Source organism: Porites lutea, chromosome 3 (assembly GCF_958299795.1).
Source record: "Porites lutea chromosome 3, jaPorLute2.1, whole genome shotgun sequence".
In the NCBI taxonomy this organism is placed as follows: domain Eukaryota; kingdom Metazoa; phylum Cnidaria; class Anthozoa; order Scleractinia; family Poritidae; genus Porites; species Porites lutea.
This window is the reverse complement of record NC_133203.1, coordinates 15,883,835-15,902,408: the sequence shown is the minus strand read 5'-3', so window position 1 is coordinate 15,902,408 and position 18,574 is coordinate 15,883,835. Positions and strand designations below refer to the sequence as shown.

The 18,574-nt window shown below is 38.6% G+C and overlaps 1 protein-coding gene across 1 annotated transcript; it reads left to right on the top strand.

Annotated features, from left to right (window-relative positions):
* Positions 1–1,033: 1,033 nt before the first annotated feature.
* Positions 1,034–17,213, top strand: LOC140930609 (cytochrome P450 20A1-like). The gene is made up of 12 exons (XM_073380336.1): positions 1,034–1,202; positions 2,177–2,229; positions 4,828–4,997; positions 6,371–6,516; positions 7,197–7,364; positions 7,998–8,076; positions 9,082–9,203; positions 11,711–11,765; positions 13,234–13,354; positions 13,648–13,759; positions 14,828–14,892; positions 15,363–17,213. The coding sequence occupies exons 1-12, from the start codon at positions 1,107–1,109 to the stop codon at positions 15,610–15,612; spliced, it is 1,437 nt and encodes a 478-aa protein (XP_073236437.1). The 5' UTR covers positions 1,034–1,106; the 3' UTR covers positions 15,613–17,213.
* The last annotated feature ends 1,361 nt before the right edge of the window (positions 17,214–18,574 follow it).

Here is an 18,574-nt window from a genome sequence, read left to right as displayed (position 1 = left end):
CCTGTTCAGTCTCACACGCGCAACCTCACGGGGTTAACCATGTTTTGTAGAGTTCCACTTTCAAAATACAAAGAAAGGAAAAACGAGCAAGGATCCAGTTCATAAAACATGCAAAAGGTCTTTTGCAAAATTGCACAGCGCTATAAAATACTCAAGCGGCCGAGCCGCGATGAGGAGACTTAACTCATCTGCGGTGGATTTATACTATCCTACCTATTTTGAAAACAAGCCAATGTTAAAATTCTTTGCTTTTTTAGTCAGGTCAGGGAGGGGCAGTTTTCCAACTTTCATGTGCGATCAATATTGTAATTGAATGATCTGAGCGTTACGCTTATTCAAATATATTTGTAGCCAATTTTTCAAATTGTGTGATGAACATGCCCTGCTCAACCTACTCAGCGCTACTTACCCCTTCCTCCCTGGTATGCGCTCTCCTAACACCTCCCCCCGTGGTGTTAAGGAACCCTGGGATGACTCAACTCCACCGTTAATAGTTTGACTTTCAATCACGTAGATTTTCTTCTCATGCACCCTTCCTCAGGCGCCGAGTAAGATCTTTCTGTTAACATTTTGACCGGGGCCAAATAAGTTTACCAAAATATCCTGCTTTTTTATTTCGTGACTTTAGGTAATTGCTGCCAACAGAAGACGCTTGCCATTTGGGCTTTGCATTGGGAGGTTTCGCTTTCATCTAACTATATATCCTGAATACCTGATGGTATAATCAATAGCGAATAATAATAAAAGTATAGATCATAGAAGTATAATTTGTGTAACATGATCCTCTTAAGCCCCTACACGAGATGAAATCCCACTTCCGCTTACGATTCGATTGACCCGCATCCTCGGAGACCCAGGGGCAGTTAGTCGGGTCGATAAAATGTCCGTGGTGAAAGTTTACTGTAAGATCTTTCACCACGGACATTTTATCGACCCGACGAACTGCCCCTGGGTCTCCGAGGATGATTGACCCGACGATCAACCGAGGATCGCCGAGCTACGTGGCGCTTGAAAAGGACTGGGACCAACGTTCAAGAGCATCCTTCCTTGTTTGATCGTTTTGCAGTGAGGTTTATTACTTATAGTAGTTTGAACAGCGTTTTACGATGTTTCCAACTCATCTTTCTGTCAATGACCTGGGTGTGTTTGCAGTGGCGATGGTTTTTGGACTAATAGTCGTTCTTCTTTTCATGTTTGACTTTGTAAGTAGACACTCGCGCGTATAATAAGCTAAGCTCACTGTAGTGCTAGTCCTTTGTAAGACTAAAGGTCAATTTAATTAGCGAACAGAGATCATCAAAGTGTAGCATTTAACAAATCTGAATGCCAGCTTAATCAGGCCACCGTAGTCCAATTTTGAATAGAGGCTTAGAGAGTTACATACGGTGCGCGCTTTCATAGCTGGTGTAGATATCCACCCATGAAGTGCAGGAGGGTAAAACGCTTGTGAGGGGAGGGTGGGGGGGGGGGGGGTACTCGACCAATATTTGGGTAGAGGCGAGCCGTTGAGGGTTTGAAACCGTGATCCTGTTTAGGAGAAAAAAAATCCCAAAATTCATGCCCTGTTTATTACAACACCCCCAATTTAATTATCCAGTTTAGGACAAATGACAAAATGAACGCTGTCTTGTTTTAAATTGATTTATGTTTAGCAATTGCAATTGAGAAATTCACATTATTTCTCTTGAAGACTTGGAGCACAAACAAATTCATCAAATAAATCAACTCAATCTTGCAGGCAATTTCCTGTTCATACATGCGAATTCTCCCAGATTATCCGGGAGTCTCCTGGATACAGCACTGATCTCCCGCTCTCCCTTACAGGTCACCATATCTCCAATCTTTTGAGCTTTTCTGTGCTTTAGTTTGAGATTTAGTCCATTTTAAGCTCAAAACTTGAATTTTTCTTATTCGCAGTACGGTTTCTGGAGCATTTTTGCACGTATTTAGTCACTGTCAAAGAATAATCCTGGCAACAAAACAATGATTGCGAATTTTGATAGTATGTACTTCTTGCAAGACTTCATATAATACCCTAAGTCATTCACATTGGGGGCTGGATCAATTTGTAAGATCACATTTGAATAGGTTACGTGGTATAATGCAAGATCTCTTCCTTTCATAAATTCCTTTGACTGTTTAATTACAAGAAAATGCAATCAATTGTTTCCTTTAGAGAGGAAGATCAAAAGGTCCAGCAATTCCAGGAGAAGAGCCATCAGACTCAGAGTAAGTAATTATCCAGTTGACTGACATGTCTATGGAAGGGACCCTGGGACCTGCAAAAAAATTTGTTGTACCTTAGGTACCTTGAAGATCGAGGTTTCAATAGTTTTACAAATATTTTTCTAAAACTATGAGTTATTCAAGCACAATGCTGGTTTGGTTTGTTAGCTTGAACCCACACTTTTAGATTTTTATTTGAATACTTGATTTTGGGCATGAAAAGTTCCTAGGACTTGGGAAATGGGCCTCTTGCCTTAGTTTTAGGTCAAACCGACACATACATACTGGTACAACAACAACAACAACAACAACTGGCACATAACAACAGGGGTCTTTTTTGCATGAGCATGCGCGACCGCTGAACAAGCGATGTGCATGGAGGCTCACCACAGGATTTGTCTTCATCAAAATGGCGCGTCTCAAAGGTATCATAGCGACTATTTTGCTCGTTGGTCTTGGCGAATGTGCTCGTGATTTAACAAATGTGTAGTTTGCAAAAAAAAACTCTAACATGGTATTAACAAAAGCGAAGTAGACCGGCTTTAACATACACGAGCTACTATCAAATTTCATCTCCCCACTTGACCTGGACAACAGCGCGCGTATATGTAGTGCCTGGAGGATTGCGCTGGCCTCATCAGAGTCTAACCAAAGTGCAAAAACGTTTGTTGATGCAAGTAAACACTTTCAATTTTCTTTGTTTTGAAATCGGAAAGGAAGAGAAATATTTAAAAAAAAAAACATTATAGCAAATTTCAGCGAGTGGGTTCGAAGTGCCCGAAAGCCGATGTTCAGTTCAGCAGTGAATTAGTATATGTTCTACAATTTTCCCAGCACTTTAAAGCTACAAAATTAAGAGCACACGAGACGTGGATTAGTCACCTGGTGAGATGTTGGTGGTAGTCACTCTGTATGTCTCGAACAATAAAAAAAATGAATATCAATGAGACACAGTCAAAACTGCATTCAATAGGGCCGAAATTAAAGTCCAATCTTCTGACCGATTTTGATGAAACAAACGGTTAGGTTTCCCAAGAGGTACAGTAAACATGTGATGCCGACCAAAAGTTAAAAATCATTAAAACATTTAAGTTCTGGCGAAAAGCAAATTCCTGTAAAGGATGCCTTACAATGTTAGTCCACGCAAAAACAAGAAGTTCTACAATTTTCCTGTTAACAAACTTTGTATCGCTAAAATACTTAAGGCAAAAACTTTCTATTCCAACTGAAAACGGCGTGGTAGTCGCCCGCTGATCGTTATTAATCCACTCCCGAAATATGGCTAAATCAGCTATTAACAAATAATTCACAGTAATCCTCTACGGCATCGAGAAACTGATTTACATCCGATTTATAGACAAACACTAAATAAAGAACATTTTCCTCAGTAGCTACGCATCAGCAATGCATTCTATGCCAAACTTTGCGGTTCTTAAAGGGGAATCAAGACACGAGTCGAGCGCCAAACAACAACAAGCAGCCATGTTCGTGTCAGACATCCTTGAGTAACTTGCTCTTTCACCTCGTTCAGCGCATCAGTCTCCACTTTAAATCAACAGATCTTTACTTATTTTGTACAACGAAGGTCTTTCTTAAGTTCCTGCTACCATTTCAATCTCAAGCAGGATTTCAAAGTGAACAATTTGGTTCCTATGACTATGCAGCATGGTCGCTGTCACTGGTCGCGTGCTCTTTGAAAAGTCAGCGGTCGCGCATGCTCATGCAAAAAAGACCCCTGTTGCACATAACTATATACCCTAAAATTCCGAAAATAAGCCCTGGGACTTATATTTTTCAAAGGCCCTTTTTGAGGGGCTTATTTTTGGAGGGGCTTATATTTGGAGGGGCTTATTTATAGAGCGAAATTTGCATTTCAAAATCGATTGGGGTAGCCTTATAGTTGGAAGGAAATTTACCGTTTTTGTTTTGTTTTACTTTGTATTTGAGGGCAATTTCCAAGTACAAGCCCCCGGGGGGCTTATATTTGGAGGGGCGATTTAAGGGAGGGTTTTTTGCGTTACAAGTTTGGGGAGCTTATATTTGGAGGGGCTTATACATGGAAGGGCTTATTTTCGGGATTTTACTGTAGCTTATAAAAGGGAGTACCCCCTCCTCCCCCGGAGATAAGGTACTTTAATGTGTTAAATTAAATTTTAAATCTGTTGGCGATCTCTTTCATGCTTTAAAGGAAACAATTAATGCGAAGCTCCTTACTGGAACTTTTTTTGTCTTAAACTAATTTCATTTCTGTCTATTCTGACAAGATATGTATAGTTAGTTAAATTGAGAAAAAAAATTCAGGTTTTTGTCTTTTCTTAGTTTTCATTTTTTCGTTTCTTGTTGGTATATTTGGTGCATTTTTGTGCAAAACATAGCAAGAAAACAGCACAAAGATTGCCATGATTTGTGAATTTACCGTATAGCATGATGCCTTGTCTTGTTATTTAAAGTCTGTTGTTTGTGATTATATAGGAAAGGCATATGAGTGGTCATGAAAACCAAAGCATAATTCCCACATTATAACTGAACAACATGCACTTGTTGTAAGCTTTCTTTTAAAAGAAAACAACAACTGGGCCACATAATATAATATATTTGCAGAATGGGAAATCTTCTTGACATGGGAAAAGCTGGAAGTCTCCATGAATACTTGATGTTATTACATGAGAAATATGGCGGTATAGTAGGCTTCTGGTGGGGCCAGAAGTATGTCGTCAGTTTGGCTTCTCCAGAGTACTGGAAAGAAGTAAATCCAATCTTTGACAGACCACGTAAGTATGAAAACCAGCATAAACTTCCAAGTAAACTATTGCCCTGTTTCTTTTACTAGTATGCTTGTCTAGTCTTTAGAATGACTTATGCACAATCATATAATGAGTTTTCTATCCAATAATAAGTTATATTTGATAATCAACATGGCTTCAGAACACTTTGCTCATGTGTAACTGAGCTGCTCCAGCTTGTCCATGAGTGGTTTAGTATTCTTGATGAGCATGGCTCTGTGGATGCAATATTTATTTTTCTAGACTTCCCAAAAGCCTTCAACAAAGTGTCCTATCAACACCTGCTACTAAAGCATCAACATCATGGAATCAAGGGTCAATATATATATTTTTTATTATTGGAATGGATCTCAGATTTCTTGACTAAAATAAGTGCTTTAGATCATATAGAGTGCGTTAGATCATATTTGAATGATATTTTGCACAAAGAGTAGTAATCGGTAGTAATCTGAGGTAACGCCTGATGTACCTCAGGGAAGTATTTTGGGACCTTTACTCTTTCTCATTTATATTAATGACCTTCCTTTCGTAGTTATTGTAATTGTGGGCTTTTTGCCAATGACAGTATTGGATTGTGCAAACCTTCAAACTTACCTCCATAGTGCCTATCACTGGTGTAACTCTGGCTTTTTACTCTGAAGTCTGAAAAGTCTAAGGTCCTACACCTATTGAGATCCAAGGACCGTTACCATCATGAGTACTTTTTGTCTGACAAACCTCCAGTAGAATACCACTGGCTGGAGTCTTCTCTGTTTTAGGATTAAATTGAACTGTGCTAAAGCTAATAAGGTTCTGGATTTGATACAGCTTTAAATAATTCTGAAGGAGTCTCAACAGCCTATAAGACCTCAGTGCATCCAATTTTGGAATATTGTTGTCAGGTCTGGAATCCATATTTAGTGAAGCACATCAATAGTATAGAGTACATACAGAGGCAAGCCACCTGTATCATTTGCGGATCAGAAAAAATGTCAGGAAGAGGAAGGGAAAGGTTTAAAAGTGATGCTGGTCTCTCAACTTTTACCTTTCCCCTTATCTCCTCTCCTCTTGTTTTGCTTTCTTGACCAGTTTTTTCTTTCGCTGAGTGTTCATTTAATAGGCTTTATTTCAAAGATGTCTTTGATCATGGAAACTATGTAACGGTAACCCTGCCTCCTTGCTGGGTACTAAAGATTCTTAGTTCCAAACTTGGATAACTTAAAGGTTGTAGCATACAGCCTTATCAACTTACTTAAAACCTGTTTGCAGCTGCGTTGCTTGAGGACTATGAGATGGTAAACTTATCATTACATGTATTCAGTACAAACCTGAGATTTTTTTGTTTGAACGTGCAGTTTGCTAGAGTCTTTTTCCTTTTGCAGCTGATCTATTCAAGATGTTTGAACCCCTTATTGGTAAACAGAGTATTCAATATGCGAATGGTCCAGGTGGTCGAAAGAGGCGTCAGCTCATGGATAGAAGCTTTAGTCATGAAGCTGTAAAAGACTACTATGAACACTTTGTCATGGTGAATATAAGTTGTTTAAGTTAAATATTAGTGGAATGTCTGCGCATGCAAAGTATGTGCAGCGGAACCTGTGTTGGTATTGAAATTGGAAACCTATCAATGGAAGTAAATTTGGTAATGATGTCAGCTTACTCATTCATGCCCGTCTGCTTGTACGGACTGTGGGGATAGGAGAGGGGAAGAGATTCCCAAACATACCCAGCATGGCTTATGAATTTCGACGAAAACTTCTGAAAATAATTTTTTAAGGATTTGCTTTGAGCTTGCTCATGCTTTTGGTCATGCTCCAGACCAATAATTTATCTCAGATTGGTCAATATTTTGACAGGTGAATTCATGCATAAGAATTATGCAGTATATTGAAATTTGTTTACCGACAATAATATTGAACTCAAGCTTGTATTATATAGTTTTTAACATTTTGTGTACTTCTATGGCGCCACCACAGAATGAAGAGCTAGGATTGGTTCCATTTTCCTTTTGTTTGTCATTGAAGTAGCCAGGGGTCATGCTAATAGTAGCCGAGTGAAATCCCTGGTCTCCTGCTCTTAGCAGCAACCTTGTCTTTTACATGTAACTTTTCAAGTTGTGTTATAAAACTGAACTTTTTGCACAACCATTCTTTCTTTTTTATGCTTTTACTTATAATATTGTTTAATTTCTTCATGTGATTTGAAAAGATTGCCAAAGAAACTGCAGACACCCTTGCAAAATACAGCCCTGAAGAACATATTCCTTTGGGAAAAGTCATGGTGGCCATGGCAATCAAGGCGATATCTGTGGCAGGAATGGGCCGTGAATTTTTTGACAAGAAGGAAATAGAAAAACTAGAAACAGCCTATGAAGTGGTGAGAATTGGAGTTCATTGACTTTTACAAAACATTGACTATAGTACTTTGTTGTCTACTTTATTATAACTCACATAAAACAATAAGTAATCGGAAATTAGAGAACTGCAGTTGGTTTGAAAATAAGACAGAGAAGTTTTCATACAATAGAAATTTTCATGAACATTGAACAAATATCAGAGCATTGAGACTCTATAACTATTGTAATATCATCAGTGATTGTGTTACCTCTGCGTCCTCTGTCCCTGGCGTATAAAAAGCCCCAAAGACATCAAGAATTATTCATGGGATGCAAAGAACAATCTATTGATTTGAAGATTTTTGGAAAGAATGTCCTGTTCATGTGATTTCTGAAGCTTTGTTTGAAGATGCGTGTTTATTTTAGTCTTTTTTTGTGCTTTTAATATATAGAAAGACTATACTTTATTATCAGTAAACTGTATTATAAAGAGTTTTGGCATCTGTCTGGTTACCATTTTCAATTAAGGGTTCCTTGTTTTTTTCAACTGGGACTCATTAGTTACGGACAGCAACTCATGATTTTTCACAAGATGAGTCCCAGGACTCACCATAACTATTTGTAACAAAATCACTGTTTATACAGTGTAAATTGTTTTATTCTTCTTGTTTTAGTGTTGGAATGAGATGGAGGCCAGATTGACAGGTCCTGCTCCTGAACTTGACAGCCAGAGAGAAAGAGATTTCCAAGGAGGTATCTTTTATTGAAATAATATGGTATTTTTTTGTTTCAATGCTATAACTGTTATTTCAAACCTAGCTGCTAATCCCTTTTTGCTACTTTTCACACAGGTTTCTTTGCTGTGTAAATTTTGTACAACTGTGTAATACTTTGTAGTATGCACCATGTACCTCAAACGCATTGTGATTACATCACCATGCAAAGACTGCAAAGAAAGTAGTGTCCAATAGCCGGGAGCGAGTGGATTTTGCTATTGGGCTGGTGAATTCTGTTCTAAACTTGCCTGATGGGCAAGTGAGGTTTTTTGGGAATTCAAATTGTGGAAGTACTGTTATCAATCCTGCTCATCAAAAATGTTTCCAGGCTAGTTGAAATGGCTTTTGGGCTAGTACATACTAGCCGCAGCTTTCTCCAATGACAAGCTGTAAAACTGACTTTCTTTGCACCCAGCTGCCTGCTATATGCAGTTCATCCCTCACTTCCTATGTAGTGAGGGAACATTGTCCTAAGCAAATTGTTAGTTGAGGGACTAGTGACACTAGTTCATTTTTAGCCAGACTTGTAGATCTTAGGGTTTTAACTTGATTGGAGATTCTTTGAAGATATTAGGTGTCTGGGATTAAGAGAAGGTAACTTGGGTACAAAGAGAGAAACTGTAGTGGAATGCTTTGACCAGACCTTAAAGTAACTATACTCTTCCAAACCAAGAGTTACAGGTCTCAGTTTGGTCCTAAAATCAGTGACTGCACTTCTAAGCTTTCCACTGATGATGTGTGAACTAAAGCCTTGCATCACGGGTAATCCCATTTTTGTGTTTTATTTCCTCATTATGTCCATTTGAAATGATCACTTATGAAAGTTATGTCTCTGTACATGACCATATTTATCTTGACAAGAAAATTGAGACCTTTTTGCTTTTTTGTAACCTGACATCAGGCCTAATTTGAGCAGCTCTCATACATTCTTTCTCATGTGGTCGTGCTAAAATATTTATTTATTATTGATTTAACTTGGCAGCGAGGGCAGCTTTGCATAGTCTTGTGAAGGACTTCATAAGGAAGAGACGAGAGGATGAGGAAAAAGCAGAGAAATTATTCATTGATTCTCTTTTGGATTGTGATTTCATGGATGAAGACGAGGTCTGTTTATACTTATCTTTTTTTAGACTGTCACTCCTAGGGTCGGTCAGGTGTGGCCAATCAAATGAAAGCTCATCAGCAGTACTATTACATGGTAAATAATAATGTTACAACTAGCTAGATACAACTTTTGTGTCTGTAGATGAAATTTTATGGTGTGACTGTTAAATATAAATTAGGGTACATTAAAATATTATTTTGACAGTCACCTTCACATTTGCTCCTCATGCCAAATATAGCACTTACTTAAAATAGACTTTGTGACAGTAGAGCCCCAGCGTGACTCAGACAAATCAAATCTGTAGCTTGCTCTCTCTTAGTGGTAATACTGAAACATGTCATAACATTTCTGACTGAGACAGTAGTCCTAAAACCATGCGTGCTGATGAGAAAATAGAGTTTGTATGGGCTTTTCGCAAAAATTATGTGTAAAGCATAGTTAGCACACCAACATGAGAACAAACTGGAAATCATTTATGATGTTTGTTTGTGCGAACAGGTTGGTACCAATGTCAACAGCATATGGTATTTTATACCCTGTAGCAGTGTAATAAGGGTATTCATTGCACTAGAAAAAATTAGCATTCTCTGCCTCTTTTATCATAATCTTTTTTATGGACAGCTTTGCCACTCTGCCCTTTGTACATTCTTTGCTGAATGGCTTATTAGTGTCTATGCCATAACATATAATATTCTACCAGCCATGGTATGAAACTGCATTAGGAAGTAATATCACTCATCTGCAGATTATTTCCACGTTTAAACTTAATCTTAGGAGCTCATGTTAATTATTATTTTCAAGATATATCATGAAACCAAGCCGAATTTGAAATATTTTCTTGACAATAAAAACCTTCAAAGATGATCTAAAACTGAAAGCAAATCTGACTTTCCCATACAAAATTCTTATAGAGATTATTGGTTCAATGTCTGAGTCACAGTAGGGACCAGAAATTTGTGATGTCATTAGCGCAAAGCACTGTTAGGGCCTTGGTCTTGTAGTAATGGTAATAAATGAATACAGCGATGGCATTCCCAGAGATGAAATAAACCCATTCACTCCTGGAGATTTTGCCAAAAAACGCATTTTGAAGCTAGTCGAATGGTTTTCTGGTCACTGTCGTGGTATAAAGAGAGAAAACTTACCACAAACTGGTTTACAGGTCGTTCACTTGATGGTCTTCTGATCCAGATGCAAAATATCAGCTTGCGAAGTTCGGGCATGCGCAGAAAGCAAAATTTCGATATAGTTTTTGGGTTTAAAAGTGACACAGCAGTCTTGACTTTTCACTTTCTCTCCTCCCCTCTTTTTTCGACTTTCTTGCCTCATTTTTTTTTCTCTTGCTGGGCATTTAGTAGGCTTCTTTTTGGTGGGAATAGTTTTTAGGAAAGCTTTTAGAATCTTAGGATTAGGTGAAAGGAAAGATAGGTGGGCAATGGAACAAGATTTTCATGGAGATTTTCAGGTCAATGTGACATGGTTTTTTTGCCTCTTTCTCCGGTGTCCTTGACTGAATTGTGCTCATTCTGGTATGGTTTGAAAGATCTCTTCACTCTGCACAAGCTAGTGGACAAAGTTGTCCTTGACCGTTAAGACTGATGACGTCACAAAGGGTAGAAAGGACGTGGATCCGCACGGGCGGTTACGGGCGGTTCAGGGGCGAATGGGTTAATGAAAAAACCTAAAAATGGCCTTTTACCAACTTTTTCACCTGATTTGACATGAAATAGACAGATTTGGTTGTTTTATCCTGAAAAGTGGATTTTTTTCAAAAAGTTTGGTACTTTGCTTAACCCATTCGCTCCTGGAGATAATCCCGAAAAACGCATTTTGAAGCTAGTCGAGTGGTTTTCTGGTCACTGTTGTGGTATAAAGAACAAAAAACTTACCACAAACCGGTTTACAGGTCGTTCACTTGATGGCCTTCTGATCCAGATGCAAAATATCAGCTTGCGAAGTTCGGGCATGCGCAGAAAGCAAAATTTCGATGTTTTTGGGTTTAAAAGTGGCACAGCAGTCTTGACTTTTACTTTTCGCTTTCTCTCCTCCCCTCTTTTTTCGACTTTCTTGCCTCATTTTTTTTTCTCTTGCTGGGCATTTAGTAGGCTTCATTTTGGTGGGAATAGTTTTTAGGAAAGCTTTTAGGATCTTAGGATTAGGTGAAAGGAAAGGTAGGTGGGCAATGGAACAAGATTTTCATGGAGATTTTCAGGTCAATGTTACATGGTTTTTTTGCCTCTTTCTCCGGTGTCCTTGACTGAATTGTGCTCATTCTGGTATGGTTTGAAAGATCTCTTCACTCTGCACAAGCTAGCGGACAAAGTTGTCCTTGACCGTTAAGACTGATGACCTCATAAAGGGTAGAAAAGACGTGGATCCGCACGGGCGGTTACAGGCCGGTCAGGGGCGAATGGGTTAATGTCGTAACTTGCTGGTAAATAAAGTTGCTACTTTCATGTTGATATTCCTTAGGCTTCTAAAATATTCTATTCCATTTCTTTTGTAGATTTGTGACAATGTCGTAAGTTTTCTTATTGGAGGCTTCCATACAACAGGATATAGTAAGTTTATGTGTGTTCTATCTTGTGTTTCCTGATGCAAGAAATTCTCTTTAGCAACTGCAACCTACAGTGTACAGAGTATTTATTTAAAGGGCAGAATGCACACAGGTGTTTTTTCTATTGTAGTAATTAAAGTGCAAGCTGATCATTATGGGGCGTATTTGGGAGGAAGTGCACATGTGACTCTAGGAGGAATTCTTTACCCTCTTTTGAAAGCAGCTTAAAGCTCTAGTGTGCAGCTCAGCTTACAACTGCTCACTGCTAAACCTCAACTCTAATGCTGTTGCTGTGGCACACAGATCGGTAAAAAGCTGATCCCATCTTCATACGCTTGCCAAGAACTGCTAGCGGTTCCCAGCCAACAGCTACCACATGTGTACGGTGGAGCTGGCCCTTAAAAAAGTGCTTCGCACTCACCTTGCCACAAAAGGCAGGGTCTGTGATTGTAAGTGAGACTGTGCTGGATATGTGAAGCTGATGAGTGCTAACAAGGACAAAACAGCTGTACATGGCTGCCACTCCTGGGGTGATATGGTAGTGTGTGCTTCAGTGCATAATTGTGGTCTTATAGAGTAATTGTTTGTTGACCATGGGAAATTCTCCAGTACTTCCTGTTGCTGGCTCACATGGACCAAAGACACTGACACAAATGTTGAGGACAAAATGAAAGTAACCATTGAAAGACTAAGGATCAATCTGAGTGGCAAAAAGGCCTTTATGGGGAGGCTTTGTCCAAGAGAGGTTTTTTTTTACCAATTTGGACATGTAAAAGAGTAGGGATTTCACGAGGTGTAGTTGGGGTAGTTAGGGTAGGGAAATCTGTCATTTGCCGTGTTATCAAAAGGTCATTTAATGAAAATATTTCGAATAGATCCATGGCTGTTTCCCATTATATCATTCATTAATAACTTCATTAAAAGGTTTAGAAAAGGTATGCAATTTTCTTTAATAGGTATGTGAAAGGGGTGCCTTTTTTCAATGGTAGGTAATGGGGTTGCGTTTTCTGTCAAAAATGATACAGCTGTTTGAAGAAAGGTTGTCGGAAAAAGTGCACGCGACAATCCCGAAAGGTATTGTGGGTGGTTTTGAGTTCACTGTTCTTCAAAGAAATTTGAAAAAATGGCACGAGAGGCCATTGACTTATGTTTGGAAGTGCTAAAGGAAAGCAACAAAACTAAGTTCGACAGCTACAGTGTCAGGAACAGTGTATTGATCATATCCCATTTTACCTTTCGGGATTGTCACGTGCACATTTTTCTCCAACAACCTTTCTCAAAATAGCTGTATATAGAAGGGTAAAAGGGGTTGGACCTTGTGTGCAAGCCTCCCTGTATAAAACTTTGTGTGTACTCGTTCCCCCAGTGGATTTGTTTTAGTTCAATTTTTTTTTCTGGTTTAAATTTTTTTTGAACCAGTTCAAAATTTTTAAACTGGTTTTATTATTTTTACCAGTTTTATTGTTTTTCAGTGATGACTTGGTGTTTGTACTTCCTTACCAAACATCCTGAAGTACAGGAAAAAGTTAACCAGGAAATAGAAGAAGTTCTGGAGGATGAAGACATCAAACCAATGGTTTCCTCAGACCTCAAGTCAGTGACACAGGTTTTATTTTGAAGCCCCTCTTTTCATTCACAATACGGTAGAACCCCACCACGCGGCCACTTTGATTTGCCGTGGTGAAGCAATCATACATTTGATAGTAATAATAATGATGATAATAATAACAGAGTTGCACTCGCTACAGAAGTACCAAACCTTACAGCAATATTAAAAACGGTGCAGTATAATAATGTCTTGTAGAGATGTAGAAGAGTTGCTCGCTATGGCATATACATGTAGCTTATACTGATAACTTATTCACTCTGATTTTTGTTGTCATTAGATACACGCGTCAGGTGATCGATGAGACCCTCCGTGCTTCAGTTCTAGCTCCATGGGGTGCTAGGGTCCATGACTTTGATTTACAAGTTGGAGAATATGTGATTCCTAAGGAGGTATATTAAGTACTGTTTAAAAACGAGCAGTGTGTTTTGCTATTAACAACACCTTTGTAACTTACTAATCTCAGCAATGTCTTGATCTCAGGAATGACAAGTTGTGTTTAGTCAAGTTGTTTTTACAACCTGCTTTTCATTGCGGATAAGTTTGGCCATATTCAACTTTGTCTATATGTTTGTTTATCATTCATTCATAATATTTCTCCATTTCTGATTGGCTAAAATCACACGCATAGATCATCATAACCAGCTATTTTTTACCAAATTTGGAAGAATTTTGCCATATTGAACTGATGACGTCAAAAGTGCAGCAAAGTTGCAGATTATTGAACCGTGAACCGAGGAGACATGGGGACGAGTTTGAGTTGTTTTCGAAGCGAGTAATGGCGGAACATGTTACTTGTTTCACAGCGAACTATTAGTAGTCTTTATTTACACTAGAGCCTAAATAAGCTAAGAAATATTTCAAGACAAGTAAAAGAAGTAAAAGAAAGCTTCACACACAACCTATCTTTTTTACTTCAGGTTTACTTAAGCCTATTTTCCCACGAAACATAATTAAGATTGATTGACATGCTTCGCCTTTTTCAAAGATTAGAAAACGAAGTTCGCTAAGTTGGTTTTAAGGATGGTTTTCAAATCACTTGAAACTCCCTTGAATTGTTTCAACTTTCCGACTTTAATGAGATGCGAAGTAAAGTTACTTGAGATTTTACTTAGGCCTTCACACGCGCATTTTTGGTTTATCAAAACTTAGCAGCTCTTAAGTCTTACCTAACAGCCTAGTGTAAAGACAACCATTGTCTAAAAACATAGCAAGAACAGCAAGAAGACAACTCGATGGATGACATCTGCTATTTGGAGTATATTTACAGACCTGAACAGCCCTTTATCTCCTAATCTTCCCGGTAAAGATGCACTATTGACGTGAACTTAACATCGCCTTCGGTCTCAGTGGATAACACCCACTTCAATCTGCATAATTCTTTATATCCTACTCAGCCTCATTCAATAATTGCTAATTACAGTAATGAACACTAAAGAAGTTTCTATTTTATTTTTCAGACTCCCATTCTTCTTCCATTTGGAGTTGTCCTTCAAGACCCAAATATATGGCCAGAACCTAAAAGGTAATTGTAGCTCGTATTTCTTTGTTGTACTATGCAACCTGTATCAAGCGAACACCTGATATTTCCCTAGCAACTAGCGTTCACTGTGAACAAGGCAGCCACTTCAGTAAAGACTACGAGGAGAACCTTATGTTTCTTTAAGAGATACACGTCAAAAGGTCCTCGCGCGAGGAGAAGTGCTCTCTTTACTTGCGCATGTGCTATAAACGTGCCTTTGCTTATGTTGCTTTGTCTACTTTCCCTGAAGAAAATAATGTGCTAGTTGTAAACTCTATTAAAGCAAATAAAAAACTAACAAACTAACATTACTCGGCTCTGCTCTGTAAGTCTAACATCTACCACTATCTCCCCTTTTATGAATAGTAAATATTTACCAAATTACTCTAAATTATTATTGGTAATAACAGTGAGAGACTTCTTTTTGAAGGTGTCTTGGTGTACTGATAGGTGTCTCACGCGTCTTTTTTCAGGTTTGATCCTGATCGTTTCAGTCCAGAAAACATCAAGCAGATTCCAAGCATGGCTTACCAACCGTTCGGCTTTGCTGGAAAGCGTAAGTGCCCAGGATGGCGTTTTTCTATCGCTGAAGGCCTGGTATTCCTCTCTGTTCTCATCAAACGCTTCAAGTTTCATCTCGTTGACGGACAAGAAGTTAAACCTGTTCATCGTCTGGTGACGTCACCAGCCGAGGAGATCTGGGTCACAATTACCAAGAGATAAATAGCTTTCTACCAGATTAGGTGTCTACATTATATGTGCCAGTTTACATCTATTGTTTGCTTTACAGCTTAGAGCAAAAAGTAATGTTTGAACAAAGATTATATTCCAAAATGGTGGGAAAATTTGGTTATTTTTTGTCTTCATGATAAATGGTCCTCAATGTCTCGTTTTAAGATAAAAGAGGCATAAAGGGTAATTAAAATAGACTATAAAAGAAAGTAATCCTGTTACCATGTAAAATGATGTTTTCTTATGTTCATACCTGAGTGCGAACTCAGTGTAACAATAGAATGTAGATGTTTTTCCAGCTTGATTAGTGACATTGTTGGATGTATCATGCTGGATCTAAGTGAACACCCTAACAGTCGGTTTTGGATCATGTTGGATCAGGTTTAATGAAAGGGTGTTTCTTGGTGTTGTAGAAACCATTATTGGTTCTCTCTTGTGCTGTGGTGTGGATATTGTTCAGTGTTTTTTCAATCTTTTGTGTTACATCATTTGGTGATTGCAACCTTCTGCAACACTTACACTGTAGGGCCTGTTTACGTGGAGGTGGGGGAGCCCAGTTAGGTGAGGTAACCCGCCTGTCTATACAATCTCTCATATTAATTTGATGAGAGGTGGGGTGACCATATGAGACATTATATGGACAGGCCGGTTATCTGATCAGCCGGCTTCCTCAACAATGTCCATGTTGGATGCCACACACATGCCCAATTAAACTTCGAGTGGAATCATTAATTTTGCAAGACATGTGTGGAGCCCTCGCATTAACCTGTTGGATACTTATTTAAACGTAAAAACTGTAAAAAATCCTACGGGTAAAGGCGACAACTATATTGAATCCTGCAATTGAATCCACCCTTCATTTTAATTCTACTGTACTAAGCAAATCTATGGTTCTGCGCTCATGTTTCACGTTTTAACCAAATAACAGCCCTAAACGGAGGTTACTAAAACAATGAATGGGAAATGGTAAGTAGGAAAGTGAAAAAAAAGGAACAAAACAAGGAATGGGTGAGAAAGTTACTGCTGGAGTCAGGTTTTGTTCTCATTTTTCATTTTCCCGTTCTCCGTTCCCTGTTCCTCGTTCTTCGTTCTAGTAACTTCTCCCAGATCATTTTAGACTGTGTTGGGTTAGTAACGGGCCTTACTACTTAAAAAAATCCGTATTCACTTGTCTTAATTGTACCGTTGGCAATTGTAACGGCAATATAAGGTATTGTCCACGAATTTAACCAATTGAATAATTAAATTAGATTAATAACTTAATATATATTTATAGTTTTTAGTCTGGTGACTCCAAAGCCCTTTATGGTGATGATTATATACAACCATCTCTAAATAGTCCATTTCCATTTGTACCAAATACTCTGTTTCAAAAACAGGCTAAGTACGAATCGTATGAGAATTGTTTTTTATTCGCTTTCTGCAAATGAAACTCATTTTCGCCAGGAAAGATTTGCATTTGGTCCCATTTTGAAAGTAGGGGTTTTTTGAACTTAGATTGTATTTTAACATAGCGCTTGATGGCTTGTTATTGTACTAAGCAGACGATTAACATTTTTGTGGAATAAAATTCCTTATAAGTGTTAAGATTATTATGTTTTGAAATGTCGTGTGTGAGCAGTATGTTTAGTGAGGTACTGTGAATCTCAAGAGTTGTTCTTATTTTGGCCTTCAAGCTTACGGCAACCGGCCACGGCTCGTGCCCAGAAGGCCTCCTTTCATAGTCCATCTGACTTCTGCCGTAATTGGTCTACCAGGTAGGGGTCCAGGGGCGAGGTGGGATCAAACATGGACTGAAGCAGCTGCATCGTGCGCCTTCACGTGCTGACGTCCGATCTCACCTCTATGATCCCTCCGCAATTCAGTCACTGGCCGCAAGAGAGGAAAAACTGGCATCCCTGGGTAAAGGGTTGAATGAAATCTGCACGTAAAATAGTTCACTCTGCCAGCCTGCCGGCAATGCTCGTAAACAGTACTTTATAGACCTCTTCACGGTTGTGAGGGCATGCTGGGAAATCAGGACTAGATGGCGGAGAAGTGAAAAGTTTGTATGGCAACTTATTCTTTCTGATTGAATATATTCGTCATTATCTCTTTGCAAACTTTAACTGATGAACTTAAAGAAGCTACACACTAAATGTGGAGAGAACAGCGGTCCTTTGTTGCTTTTTAGAAAATTTGCCGACTTCTTCCATACATTCTGTGTAATTTTTGTGTTGTCGGATTACAGAAAATGTATGGAAGGACTCAGATTTTCTAAAAAGCAACAAAGGACTGTTAGGCACTCCAGATTTAGTGTCTAGTTTCTTTAAGTTCATTAGTTACATTTTTCAAAGGGAAAGTGACAAATATATTCAATTAGCAAGAATTTAAGTTGGCTTTGTATTCCCATACAAACGTGTGATTTTCCCACCATCTTGTCCTGATTACCCATCATGCGTTACAACCGTGAAGGGGTTTATTCTGATCGAAATTCTGCTCCGTTACACACATATTCTGTTTCAATTGTGTGATCGGTACCATTGAGGTCTCGTGTATTTTCAACGATAAGGAAGGGATACTGGGCTTAACCATTCGTTTTTTTAACTATTATTGTGATTAATCTTGCTTTGTACAATATCACTCATAGTAATCGAAACTGAATTTGTTAGCGTTCCTGATTTTTCGTTGTTTTGCTATTAGAGAGGTTTAGCATCGCGTTTGCGGCAAACGGCAGGCGTGAATTTGTGCCACGTGACCAAGTTTCCCCTTTACTTGTCGTTTACTGTTCATTATAACTACACGAAAATCGGTAGATTCACGCCAATTCTATCCATAAGAATTGTTTTAAGCTGTTCTTTTCTGCTCATTTCTCATTTTGAAAATTTCTAAAACGTGAATCTCACGTTTGCCGTTTGCCGTAAACGCGATGCTTAAATCCCTCTATTGAGTAACGAGAAGAGACTGGAGACGA

Coding starts and splice junctions, on each gene's coding strand:
- LOC140930609 (XM_073380336.1), top strand. CDS start 1,107: ATGTTTCCAACTCATCTTTCTGTCAATGACCTGGGTGTGTTTGCAGTG. Junction 8,077..9,081: donor AGAAAGAGATTTCCAAGGAG/GTATCTTTTATT, acceptor TTAACTTGGCAG/CGAGGGCAGCTTTGCATAGT. Junction 9,204..11,710: donor ATTTCATGGATGAAGACGAG/GTCTGTTTATAC, acceptor TTTCTTTTGTAG/ATTTGTGACAATGTCGTAAG.